The sequence below is a fragment of the Fukomys damarensis genome, unplaced genomic scaffold (assembly GCF_012274545.1).
Source record: "Fukomys damarensis isolate Sample0158 unplaced genomic scaffold, DMR_v1.0_HiC HiC_scaffold_2, whole genome shotgun sequence".
Classification (NCBI taxonomy): Eukaryota; Metazoa; Chordata; class Mammalia; order Rodentia; family Bathyergidae; genus Fukomys; species Fukomys damarensis.
This window is the reverse complement of record NW_022900914.1, coordinates 21,867,558-21,881,613: the sequence shown is the minus strand read 5'-3', so window position 1 is coordinate 21,881,613 and position 14,056 is coordinate 21,867,558. Positions and strand designations below refer to the sequence as shown.

At 40.8% G+C, this 14,056-nt stretch overlaps 1 protein-coding gene across 1 annotated transcript in view; it reads left to right on the top strand.

Moving 5' to 3' along the window:
• Positions 1-14,056, top strand: part of Kcng3 (potassium voltage-gated channel modifier subfamily G member 3) — a 50,769-nt gene that overhangs the window by 371 nt on the left and 36,342 nt on the right. Inside the window, exon 1 of the mRNA XM_033763790.1 lies at positions 1-216. This exon is cut by the window's left edge and continues 371 nt beyond it. Within this exon, the coding sequence (XP_033619681.1) occupies positions 1-216 (216 nt within the window). The remainder of the gene's footprint in view (positions 217-14,056) is intronic.

The following is a 14,056-nucleotide window of genomic DNA, read 5'->3' as shown; positions in this document are numbered from 1 at the left end:
CCGCCGCTGGCTGGAGCGCATGCGGCGGACCTTCGAGGAGCCCACGTCGTCGCTGGCCGCGCAGATCCTGGCCAGCGTGTCGGTGGTGTTCGTGATCGTGTCCATGGTGGTGCTGTGCGCCAGCACGCTGCCCGACTGGCGCACGGCGGCCGCAGACAACCGCAGCCTGGATGACCGGAGCAGGTACTCCGCCGGTCCTGGGAGGGAGCCCTCCGGGTAGGACGCAACGCTTCTCTGCCTGTCTTTCCGTCCAGTCCCGTCCAGACCAGTCCAGTCCGTGCGTGCGTCCCGTCTCCGTCCTGTCTACTGCCAAAGGGACGCCGGCCCCCTCTTCTGCCCCTGTTTATTTTCCTGGGTCTGGCCCACCCCTTGGATGTGCATCCTGAGGGAGAAATCCCCGGCCAGGGGAGGGGTTGCCTGGACGTGACATACACAGCCCTCTCCCATCTTTGTGGTTTACTTCTGAGCTAATAGCACCCTCCTAACAGGATTTCTCTAAACTTTTATTCTCTTAGCATGCAATCATTTAACCTTGAGCCGAGAGCAGTTTGAAATGTTTGCCACTTTCTTGTGGTGTTTGGATAGATGATGTCTTATTCTGGTAGAATGTGGTCCACTGCTCATTGCCTGCCCACACATTCTGTACACGCTGCCCCCAGCATAATGTGTGCTGTGATGGGTTTCCTATATTATAAAGGAGGCTTTTCTGGAGATAGTGTTTCACTATACAGCGCAGGCTGGCCTTGAACTCATGTAGCCCAAGCTGGCCTCGAACTCAGGGCTAGCCTCCTGCCTCGGTTTCCCTAGTGCTGGGATCACAGGCGTGCACGTCCCGCAAGAGGAGGCTAGACAGTGGATGCCTCTTCCTGTTTGTCCCAGCTTCCCCCTGGTCCCCAAAGGATGTAGTTAGCAAAGCTCCTGTTCACCTTTTGGTACCAGAAATCCACACTGACTGTTCCACTTTCAAAGGGTCTTCCCAAGTCTTCCCGTATGGGGGTGGGGAGGGAGGGAGAGACAGCAAAACGAAACATTTTCTTGAGAGAAGAAAGTGAAAACCACCCTAAATCCAGAAACAGTATTTGGGTAGTTTGTTTTTTCTTTCCCTTTTACTAAGATAGGAGAAAAATATTTTAATCTTCCTAAGATCATGCTTAACTCTTAATGATGATAACACGTTTCTGTTTTTAGTACAAGTGAATTTATTTTGCATATTTGGTGGGAGGAATAAGCAGACTAAAGTTGGACTTTCAAGAGAGACAGCCATTTTGGTCACAAAAACCAAATTGTGTATTCTGTTTTTACCTTTGTTAACTGTTTTAAGGTTTCCCCTCCATTCACTTTGTTTTATTTTATTCTCCATTCACTTTTTAAATTCAAGGTTATGCCTTGTAATCTTTTCCTGGTAGGTATGTTAGCAATGGTTCCATTTCTTGATATTGCAGTGACTTCTACAAAATATTCTTCCTGCGGGGAGTAGAGATTTCTATATAAATCTAAGAAGTAAATAAAATTGTCTAGTACCACAGAGTCTATTACTGATATGCCATCTTGGCGTGAAATTCAAGATGCATGCTTTGAAAAGAAATAAATTAGGAAACTAATTTTGTTTAGCCTATTAGGTTCTGTTTTCAATTTGCAGATAAGAATTGCTTGGTCCTCCAACAATACAATGAAATTAACTTAGATACCTAAACACATAAGTGCCCTTGATTTTTATTTTTTAAGAGGGTCACTGGAAAATGAGCCATAAGTGACTGGCCTTGAAATGATTCACTAGTAACCCTAAAGTTACAAGGTTAGTGAAGGTTTGAGCTGTATCAGCAAAAGAAATGGGAGAATTCAGGTATTAGAACAGATATTGAGGGAATTGGCTAAAACAATATATAAGCAAAAACAGATGAAATTTTTTTTTTTTTTTTTTTTTTTTTTTTTTTTTTTTTTTTTTTTTTTTTTTTTTTTTTTTTTTTTTTTTTTTTTTTTTTTTTTTTTTTTTTTTTTTTTTTTTTTTTTTTTTTTTTTTTTTTTTTTTTTTTTTTTTTTTTTTTTTTTTTTTTTTTTTTTTTTTTTTTTTTTTTTTTTTTTTTTTTTTTTTTTTTTTTTTTTTTTTTTTTTTTTTTTTTTTTTTTTTTTTTTTTTTTTTTTTTTTTTTTTTTTTTTTTTTTTTTTTTTTGTACCAGGGATTGAACTCAGGACCTTGCTCTTGAGAGGCAGGCTCTAGAACCACTGAGCTAAATCCCTGGCCCTGAATACTCATTTTTTTTTTTTGAGGAAGGGAGTTTTGTGAGAAGTAGAAGACAACCTGGAAATTATTAATGTAAAACATTTGGAAGGCAGTGGAAGATGAATAATAATCTCAGGGAGAGACAGAGAAATGGGAAGGGGAAGAGGCAGAGATGGAAAAGGAGAGTGTAAAGGAAGGGGAAGAGTAATGCTTCATTTGTGTGTATGTGCCTCATATATGTGTATAATTATTCAAGTCGGAACTGTTTCCTAGATACCCAGATATTTCAGGCAAATGCGTGTTTTTCTTGGCTTAATGGCCCAGTTTGAAGCTTCCCTTTATGAGCATAGGTATATGAAAACCAGTGTCTGTAATCCAAGTAATAACCTGAAGGGTGGCTTGACTACTGAGGATGCTGCACATTTCTGATGAAGCCCTTCCCTGGCCTCCTTCAACAGAGACAGTCTCTCCAGCCCTGCTGCTTGACTGACTTCTTTCTTTCTTTTCAATTATTTTATCTTATTTTTTGTGGTGCTGGGGAATCAAACCAAGGGTCTTGTGTAGGCGAGGGAAGTGCTCCGCTGCTGAGCTACATCCCTAACCTGAAATTAGTCCTTATGAAGTATCACTGTGATCTTTTGACTGTATTTGGGAATCTACCGAGAACTGAAACTCCTTTCTTAACCACAGCGTGCCATTCTTGATATACCCGATCATAATTTGCAAGCGTCTTTTGAGTGAGTACCGCGTTCAAGTCACTCTTGGTGTTCTAAATACTGTAGCTTTTTGTTTGAAAGATGTAGAACTCAGTGGCACACTAGATGTCTTGAGTTACGTTGTTTCTGAGAAAGTGAGTTGGGGAAGATGGAAAGGTTCCATCACCGAGACCAACCCTGGGAAGGGGTGTCATTTAAATAGACTGGTATATGCAACCTGTACAGCCACGTGTGCCATGCCTGGGAACCATGAGGAGACTTTTTCCAGATGAAAGAACAGCATGGGCATAGGCATCAGCCTGGAATGAGTATGTTCTGTTCAGACGATGGGCATCCAGGGGTGGGGTCAGAGGTGACCAGAGAGCAAATGTGAAGGAAATAATGCGCGTTTTGTGGGTGGTGCTAGCCTTTGGCTGGTTTGTAGGGCTTGGGGTGAGTGGGCTGCGCGTATTGAGTAATGAGTGTGGTGTGTGCCACGAATTGGAGATGGACAAGATTGGGAACCTGACAGAGGAGTTTGGAGATCTTTGACAAGGAAGGGATCAGAGCTTGGGCTGTTTTGTGGCGGTGAGAGTGGAGAAAAAATGGCAGCTCTGGGGCATGCATAGTAGAATCGGGATGACTGTGGGGCTGTGGAAAGAGACAGGTCTCTGGAGCTTATTAAGTGGTCTCCACAAGCCTGGAGTTCCCACTGCCTGCCACCTACTGGCTCCATTTGTCCAGGTTGGCCTGCTCGCTTGTTCCCCAGCCAGCCCAGTGTGTCTGCCTGCAGTTTCCAGCCTGCTGAAATTGGATCATTCATCAGGCCTGACTCAAGGTTCTGTTTCTCTTTTGAGGCCTTTACAATCCTAGTAGATGGGTTCCTTCCTCCTGAACTTGTTGAGGGTCTGTTTTGTTTGTCCTGCTTCGTTGGCATCGATAATACTCTTGCCAGCGTGGTAGTAATTTTCACATGTAAACATGTCCTAGCTCCTAGGCTAAATTAGATGAAAAGCCCCTGAAGGTAGGGGAATTCTATTACTGCTTGTTATTGCAGCATTTTTCAGAGAAAATATTACTCAGGCGTAATAAATATGTATTTTTTACATTTCAAAATACACACTCTCAGAAATATACTCCGTTGCATAGTGTGTTTTTCTTTTTTTGTTGTTGTTGCATAGTTTGAAGAGCTGTTTGGAGTAAGGTTTGTGAGCTTCCAATGCCAGAAGTCTTCATTGAAGCAGATGGGATCCTGCGCTAGAGTAAGGAAAGTCTATTATACCAAGAAACAATTATTTTCAAGTACTGTACTTATTTCACAAAAGGAGTAAATGATGTGGCTTATTTTTGTTAATCTCTGAAATCTCTTTGAAAATCTAAGCTTTGGAAGATATGTTGGGCTGTCTTTAAAATCAATAATTTAAAAATTTTATGGAGCTGTTCCTTTTGAATTGATTGTTTTTAATCATAAAAATAGTGCAAAATCTGAAAGCTACAAAAAATAAGTCTTTTTCCATTTCCCAGCCTTTTCCCTGGATGTAACCAAAGTTACTTGTGTATTGTGCCATTTCAGGGGCATTTTATGTCCTTATAAACATATTATACATATTTATTAAAAACAGTGTGTGATGCATTGTCTGGAAAGTTGCTTTTTTTTTGGCTTTTTGGGACAGGGTCTCACTATGTAGTTGAGACTGACCTTGGAACTCATTATGTAGCCCAGGCTGCTCTCAAACTCACAGCGATCCTCCTGCCTCAGCCTCCCGAGTGCTGGGATTACAGGCATGCACCACCATGCCTGGCGAAACTTGCTTTTTAACTAACCCTCATGTCATGGAAATCATTCCTAGGAGTCTCTTATGTGGCTGCATAGTGGTCCATTGTATAGCCATCCTATAATTGCTGGATATTTATATTGTTTCTTGTCTGTAGAAAATTCTGTACCAAGTGTACTTGTACGTACAGATTACTTTGCTTTGTGCAAGTGTATCCATATGATGGATACCTTCGTGAAAGTTAAATCTTTGGATCAAAGAGTATTTATACTTGTAATTTCTATAGATAATTCCAAACTGCATCCTCAAACGATGGTATAATTTATATTCCCACACATAATGTACGAAAGAGCATCTTTCTTTTTTCTTCCTTCCTTTTTTTTTTTTGTGGGGGGCAGTCTCAGGAATTCAACTCGGATGCAGCACGTGTTAGGAAAGAATTGTGCCACTGACCTACATCCCTAGTCCATGTATACAATATTTCTTCATACGTTGCAAAATGTTTCATCTTTACTGTGCTAAAAGGTGAAAATGGTATCTAGTAGTTGAAATTCTTTTTGCTTTATTTTTCTTGAATTGGTTCTGTTTTATTTTGAATGATTGTACATCTTTGCATTAATTAAGAAGTTATTGAGAAGTTATTCATCTTACTTCTTGTTTTGGTGCTGGGGATCAAACTGAGGACCTAGCATTTGTGAGGCAGGCGGTGGACCACTGAGCTAAATCCCTGGCTCTCATCTTTCTTTTTTATTTTGGTAACACTGGGGATTGAATACAGGGTTTTTGGATTGAGCTGCATCCCCAGCGCTTTTTAATTTTTTATTAATTTAAAAAATTTTGGGGACAGGGTCTTGCTAATGTGCTATCCTCCTGCCTCAGCTTCCCGGAGTGCTGGGTTTATAGGCATGTGCTTCCGCGCCTGGTGACTTTAATTTGAAAATTAAAAAAAGAAATTAGTTCTTTGTTTATTGTGAGTGGAAAATATTTTATCAATTTAAGACTCCATTGAAAGACAGCCACAGTTGCCTAGAACGTAGTAGTTGTACATCCATCTTTTTTTTAAACATCTTGCTAAGTTGCCTAGGCTGGTCTCTAACTTCCTCTCCAGAGTGGATGGGATTACAGGCATCAGTTCCAGTTCATCACCTGCTGGGTTCCTGTGATTGTGCCAGCCCTGTTCCAGGCCCTGTAGGTACACTGGTTGGTTAGATGGGTTTCTTGCTCTTATGCAGTCATCCAGGCAGTGATGATAATGGCATGGGGAGACAGAACACAGTGAACAAATACGTGGGAATGTCAGAATGTGAAAGGTGACGTGAATTAAGCCCCAAATGTAAGAAGGAGCCATCCTTTGGAAGATGAAGGGAAGGGTGTTCTGGGCAGAGGGAACATAAAATGCCAAGGCCCTGAGATGGTGGCACTGGGCTTGGTTTGTCTGTAGAGCAGAAGGATTGCCCATAAGAGCTAGAATGTATTTTAAGGCAGGAGTACAGAAGATGAGGTTGGAGGGAGCTGGGTGTGGTGGTGCCTATCTGTAATTCCAGCACTCTGGGAGGCCAGGGCCGGAGGATGGCAAGTACAAGGCAGTCTGGGCTACACTGTGAGACCGACCCTGGCCCCCCCAAAACCTTGAAAAACAAAAATAAAATCCACTACTGACCACTGGTTAGAGAATGGGCTGAGAGGTCAGCTGCGGATGTTACAAGACCATGGCAGGCCATGATATGGGGAAGGAGCAGCAGTGGTGGTGAGAAGTCCCTGGATTCCAGTCAAGGGTAGATTTTTATGACGACTCATCTACCAAAATGTATTAGCTTCCACCATTGACAAAATAACTAAGAGAATCAGCTTAAAGGGAAGACAGGTTTATCCTGGCTTGTGGTTTCAGAGGTTCAGTCCATGGTTGCTGGTTCTTTCTTTGGGCTTCTAGTGAGTAGAGCAGCATGGTAGGGGGAATGTGGAGCAGAGCTCCTCACCTCGTGGTGGCCAGAAAGGGGTGACCCATATGTTCCTGTGTCCCCTTCATGGACACACCCTCAACTGTCTAACGTCCTTCTGTTTACTAGGCCCACCTCCCGTCGTGCAACAAGCTGGGAATAGTCCTTCAGCACACCGGCCTTTAGAGAGCACTGGAGAACCAAACTATAGTGCAGGACTAGAAAGGTGCATGGTATATCACAGGAAGCAGTGCTAGGGCCTACAGGCTTTGGAGCCCTTCCGGCTTGGCTGCTTTGGCCCATATGTAGTCAGTCAGTCACGAGTAAGTACAGTTCTCTTCTGCAGGGTCTGTTTCCCATTTTTGGGTGTTGTGGGGAGGCCCTGGAAGAGGGACCTCTCACCAAGGGAGAAGGATCCTAGACTGTTTTCCTTAGTGTACCACAGAAACCGTATCACCGTGAGGTCCGTCTTGTGAGTGAAAGATCTTGAGTAAACACCATCTCCCTGGATAAATAACAATTCTAACAGTTAATCTTAGAATGGTGATGTTTCTAACCTTTTATCTGATTGATAAGGCAAACCATCAGTTCTCCAGGAAGTTTGCCTTCCAGTAACATCTGAGTAATAGTCTGACACTGCCAAGATTAATGTTCTTTTTGGCACTTTAGCAATATAAAGTTGCCCTGAAAATTACAAAGTATTGCTGTCTGCTTCTTTCTTTTTCTTTTTCTTTTTCTTTTTTTTTTTCTGTATGAGGAATTGAATTTGGGTTCTTGTGTTTGCGAGGTGGGCAGCAGCACCACTGAGCTAAATCCCCACCCCAAAAAGAAGCTCTTTGTTAGTTGCCTTTGAGAAGTTCTGACTTTAAAAAGACAGGCTAGATACAAAGTAGCTGTCCCTTTTATTGTCTGGTCTCTTTTGCCTCTGCACTTCTGTCCCCTCAGACAGTGGCGGCAGAAGCCTTCTCTTTTGAGTTTTTAATGTCTTTAGCATGTGCAGTCTTGTGATAATTTTGATCTGTTCTTTAGAAATTCTAAAATTTGCTTCATGTGAGGATTTTGATCTTTAATTTGTATTACCTTGTGATGTGGTGAGAATTTGAGGAAATTTTTGAATGTTTAAATTAATTTCTTTCCTCCTTCCGCCCCTCCTGACAGGGTTTCACTATGTTTTGGCCTCAAATTTGTGTTTCTTCGGTCTCATCTCCCAAGCAGCTGGAATTAAAGGCATGTGCCACCATGCCTGGTTTGTTTATTTCTTTTCTTTTGTTTTGGTACCTGGGATCGAACTCGGGTCCCTTGCACTTACAAGGCAGGTGCTGGAACCACTGAGCTAAACTCCCAGCCCCATGCCTGGTTTGTTTAAATTTCTTTTTCTTTTTCTTTTTTTTTGTGTGAGGTTTCGAACTTAGGACCTTGTGCTTACAAGGCAGTCATGGTGCCGCTGAGCTAAATCCCCGGCTGTTTAAGTTTCTTATAGTGTTATTTTTAGGCTTAAGTTAAGAAAATTTAAATAACCAGAATGAAATGCCGGTGATGGAAGCTTAAAAGTTAGTTCTATTATTTCCATTGCCTTTTCATTTAATATTATATAAAACCTATAGGTTTTAAAGTGTTAAAAATAAAAAGCAATATTTGAAACCGAAGAGGAAAGTCTCAGTGCTATCACACTGCAGATAAGGCGGTTATTTTCAGAAGTTGGTAATTAATAGATCTCTGATAAGATTGAACATAACCCAGAACCTCAGTTAAATCCTGTTCTTTCACAGTGAGTGGACTTTTTCTTTTAAATGTGTACAGCGTTTTTCTTTCTGCTGCCAGTTTTAAAATTCGGTAGAAACTTTAATTTGTCTCTGTCTTTTTTCTAACCAAAGTGTTTTAATCTCTTCTGGTAAGGAAGTAATTTTCAGTATTTTTCTTTGTGTTTATTTTTCATTAAAACTTTATTAGGTGAAAGTGATATAATGTGAAAAGATAACGTGTTCCTCTCTCCATCCCACTACCTAGTTTAGGGTATTCTTCCAACAGTATGACCTGCACATACGAGCATATATTCACAGACATATGCACATATATGTATACAAGCATATACTGCACACACCTATATGCATTTCTACTATATAGGTGAATACTTTCTCTTTCAAATAGTATAACTGGTATCATTCTATATAATCTTATTTAGCAATTTGCCTTTTTGTTTTGATGGTCTTGCGAATTGAACCCAAGGCCTTGTACAGTTATTACTGAGCTACATCCCAAGCCCTTTTAAATTTTGCTTTGAAGAAAGGTCTTACTGAGTTGTCCAGGTTGACCTAGAACTTGCCATTTTCTGGCCTCAGCCTTCCAAGTAGCTAAGATTACAGACAGGTACCATGTATTCAGCTCATAGTTTGTCTTTATCACTTAACAGTACATCTTGGAACTTCCTATTTCAGTTTCTATATTTTCATTTTTTTAAATGTTGCTTTTTGTTTTTTTGAGACCAGGTCACACTCTGTAGTTCAGAATGGGCTTGAAATCACTATGTAGCTCAGGCTGGTCTCAAACTTGCGGAGATCCTCCTGCCTCAGCCTCACAACATGCTGGGATTACAGGTGTGTGCCAGCACTCCCAGCTTTCATTCTTTTTAATATCTATAGTATTCCATTGTATAGAGTACTTATTAATTCATTTAATGTGTCTGTCCTTTAGATAATGGTAATGGCTATAATACCTATTAATACTACACACACAACACGCATGAGATTGGGTTTCACTGTGCTACCCATGTGATCCTCTGGCCTCAGTCTCCTGAGTAGCTGGGCTCTAGCTGTTTCTGGCTGCAGCCAACATTTATGGAATATTTGATTCTTGTTAGTCACTTATTAAGGTTCCACATGAGTTTTGACATCCATGTTCAATTATAGCTGTATGAATTGCCGCTGTTCTTTGGTTTTTTTCCCCAAGTACTAGAATTGAACCTAGGGCCTTTACACTAAGCTACATCCCTAGCCCCTTTTTTTTTTGTTTCTGTTTTTTGGTATCGGGGATTGAACTCAGGACCTTGTGCTTGTAAGGTAGGCGCAGTGTCACTGAGCTAAATCCCTGGCCTCCCTAGCCATTTTAAAATTTTTAGACATAGTCTTGTTAAATTGCTGAATTGCCCAGACTGGGCTTGAACATGTGATATTCTTCTTTCCTGGCCTCACTGGAGTGCTGGGATTATAGGGCTGTGCCACCACGGCTGGTTAGCATTACTGTTTTTATCCTCATCTTGTTCCATAGGGTAACTAATGTGTCCAGACTTACATAAGTGGAGAAATGTAGCCCTGGGTTCTGATTCCCGTGTCTCCATCCTGCTCTGCCAACAAATGGTATGCCTTGAGATTTTTGAAAATACGAACAGTGTCACAGAGCACAATATATTTATATCTCTTTAAAAAGTGGTGTGATTTTGTATGTAGGCTAAATTCCAAAGTGGAAAAAAAATTAGCTGAGTTAAAGAATGGTGCTTTAATTTTTTTTTTTTTTTTTTTTTTTTTTTTTTTTGATACAGGGCTGGAGATGTAACTCGATGGTAGAGCCTTACAAGGCCCTGGATTCAGTCCTTAGTACTAAAAAAAATGTAGGAAAGCTGGATCCTTCCAGTGGCTAAGAAGGGGACTCAGGCACTGTGACCAAGCAGATGAACCAAAGCAGCATGTTGACAGTTTGTTTGAATTCATTCATTCATGATCTTGTAGGCTCTGGTGGAGTATTTGGAATACTTGCATACATTTAAATCATTACCTTTGTGAATAGCAAGGACTCCTTGGCTTTTGATTTAATTGGCAACAGGAATTATGTCATTGAGGCAATGATTACATAATCTGACTTTCTTAGGTAGTTCATAGAGAAAGGAAAGGCCTGGGAAGAACCAGGATTCAGTCAGGAGACCGCTCTGTGTGTGTGTGTGTGTGTGTGTGTGTGTGTGTGTGTAGAACACTGATTGGTTAATTCGTTGTGTCTCTCTGGCTGATGCTTTCATTTGGTAAATTGGGATATGCCGCAGAAGGTATCAATGAGAGAATAAAGACCAAACCCTTAACTTGAAGCTAAGCTTCTTTAGCTTTGTCTTTCTTTGTCTCAGGCATCTTCTCGTCTAGCATCTCTTGAGGTTGCTTGTATGTCTTAGCTCACTTTTAGATTGGAAGCTCTTTGAGAACAGAAATTCTGTTTCACAATATAGTTCAGTACTTTGCACGTAGGTAGGCACTCTATGTATTTTTTAAATGTAACGCATATTAAAACATCATGCAAATGTGCATGCAACTATATGGTTGTCGCTCAGTTCATTCCAAATTTGTGTTCAAACACCAAAAACTTAGAACTAAATGTATTTTTTCCCATAAGAAATCATGGAAAAATTACACTTACAAATTCATTTTTCCAGGACTTTTTTTTTGTTTTTTTTTGTACCGGGGATTGAACTCGGGTCCTTGTGCTTGTAAGGCAGGCCACTGAACTGCTGAGCTAAATCCCCGGCCCGACAGTAGCATATTAAAGGCACCCAATATGATAGTATTGATGTTTAATCTGAACTTTTATGTCCACTAGTATTTGTTTTATGAAATTAGGTGTTCCAACATTCTTTGCATATATATTTACAGTTGTTATATCTAATCATTCCCTTTACCAGTTAGTAGTCACCTTTTGTGTTCTTCTGATCAGTTTTGGCTTGAAGTCCACTTTGTCTATAAATAGGATAGCAACTTCTGCTTGCTTTTGGGCTCCTATTGCATGGAGCAGGGATTTCCAATCCTTGAACCATGAATTGGTAAAGGTCCAGTCATCCTCCTGCTTCTACTTCCCAAGTGCTAGGATTATAGGCATGCACCACCATGACTGGCTAATTTGGTCATTTTTATAACAGTATTAGCATAAAAGGGAAACATTGAAATAATATCATATAGGAGTTGTGACAGTTAATATTGAACGTTGCTGGACATGGTAGCGCACACCTGTGGCCCCAGCACTCAGGAGGCTGAGGCAGGAAGATTGTCACAAGTTCAAGGCCAGCCTGGACGACATAGGGAGTTCAAGACCAGCCTGAATTATAGAGTTAGAATCTGTCTCGAAGACAGACAAAAAAAAAAAAAGAAAAGGAAAAAATATAGAGAGACTGTCAATGTGATTAGAGTAAAAGATACTTAGGGAAGTGGTCAGATCGTTGTAAGACCTAAAGTCTCACTTCCACTCCACTCCACAGAACATGAACAGCCGAAAGGCCTCCACTATGCTGAGTCCTATAGCCCAACAAGAGCTCTGGACGCAAGACCCAGGGCCTTACTTCCGGGAGCCCTGAACAGCAAAAGGGCCTCCACAATGCTGGGACCTATAGCTCAGTGAGGCTCTGGGAGCTCGACAGAAGAACAAGAATCACCAGGAAGAACAAGAATCACCAGGAGAGGAACACACCAATAAGAAGACCTTTATTAGTCTGGCCAGATGGCATTCCTGGAGCCAAGTATCTCAGAGAGGCAACTGCTCGGGGTCTGAGGCTGTTTCATAGGGTTTTTCTAAACAAAAAAGTTCAAACATAGGTCAGGGCATTTCAGAACTACCAGGGGATAAGATTCCAGACACACTGCTTATCTCATGCAGGAAATGTTTTATGGTCACCTTTTGTCATACCACTTGTCCCTGGGAGGGCTGTTAACCCAGTTAGCAAAAGGTTTGTTTGTAGTTTGAGCAGCTCTTCCTTGATGTTTGATGAGGAGAGCGGGAAGCACAGTCTCTGGCCCATTAGCAGGCCAGCATGGAGTCACTTTAGCTCAGTCGGGTCCCACAATCGGGAAGGTGCTAACGTCATCAGTGATTGGTGAGTCATACACTAAATGGATTATCAGGAGGCAGGGCCTAACTGGAGAGGTAGATGATGGAGATGTGACCTTGGGGACTCTATCTGGTCCTAGGTTCTTTTCTCTCTGGCTCTTTCCCTTTTCCTTTCTTCCTGGCTGCCATGAGATAAGCAGCTTTCCTCTGCCATCCCTTCCACCATGATATTTCTGCTTGGAGCCAACCAAACATGGACTGAAACCTCTGAAACCAAGAGCCAAAATAAATCTTACCACTTTTAAGTTATGTGTGTCAGGAATTTTGTCCCAGTCACAGGAAGGTAATAATGCAGAAATAATATTTCTTTATCTCCCTGGAATTAAGTTGTTGCAAATTTGAACAAGTGCTGGTGATTTAGCTCAGTGGTTCTGCTACCTGCCTCATAAGCACAAGGTCCTGAGTTCTATACCAGGTACCAAAATTTGTTTGTTTGTTTGCCGGGTGCCAAAATTAAAAAAAAAATTTTTTTTTGACAATTTTGATCAGTTAAACTAGGCATGGTGGCACACACCTATAATCCCAGAATTGAGGAGGCTAAGGCAGCAGGAGCATCATGAGTTTGAGGCCATCCTGAACTACTACTGATAGGGAAAACGTGAATAATACAAAACCTAGGAAATGTCACAGTGTACAATAACTTCTGCCCTTTGCTCTGTTAAGTTCAGAATTAACCTCCACCAGAGGCATCTAGTCTCCCTAAAAAGTTTTGTAAATGAAAAGAGCCATGTCTGGGCATGGTGGTGCACACCTGTAATCCCAGCACTCGGGAGGCTGAGACAAGAGGTTCGTTGTGAGTTTGAGACCAGCCTGGACTACGTAGTGAGTTTCAGGTCAGTCTCAACTACATAGTGAGACCCTGTCTCAAAAAAACCAAAATAAATAAATAAAAAAGAAAGAAGTTAAAATGTTGTACTAGAGAACATTCACTTAGTTTATGCCTTAATATTTAAAATTCCATCATATTTGACATTTTGTTATTTCCATCATATAAAACCATAGCTTTACACGTATTTTTGCATTTGGTTCTTATGTAGATTCACTTGTTTAGTTATGCAGGTATATTTTGACAGTCTGTGTTAACTTGATATAACTTAAAAAAATTTAAATAAATGAAAAAATTTTTAAATAAGTGGCATGTGGGGCCTCAATTTTTTCTTTTGTTCTTAATCTTGCAAATTTTATTGGTGGGCCTACATACAGCATGTATGTGCTGTCCTATATTACAGTTACCTGTGTACTTTTTAACCCCTCCTCCACTTCATACGCTCATGTATCCACACACAAATACAAACATACATGCTATTACAAAGCTCCTGAAGAACAGAAATGATCTTACCATTCTTGATTTCCCTGTGGTGTCTGTTAGAGTGACGGTTGACATTCAATAAATACATTTTGATTGGCATTTAATCACACATATAGACAGGCATGGTGGCACATGCCTGTGATGTCAGCACTTGGAAGGCTGAGGCAGGAGGATTGCCATGAGTTCAAGGCCAGCCTGAACTTACATAGGGTTTTTTTTTTGGTCTCCAAAACAAAAAAAGCAAAAAAAAAAAAAAAAAAAAAAAA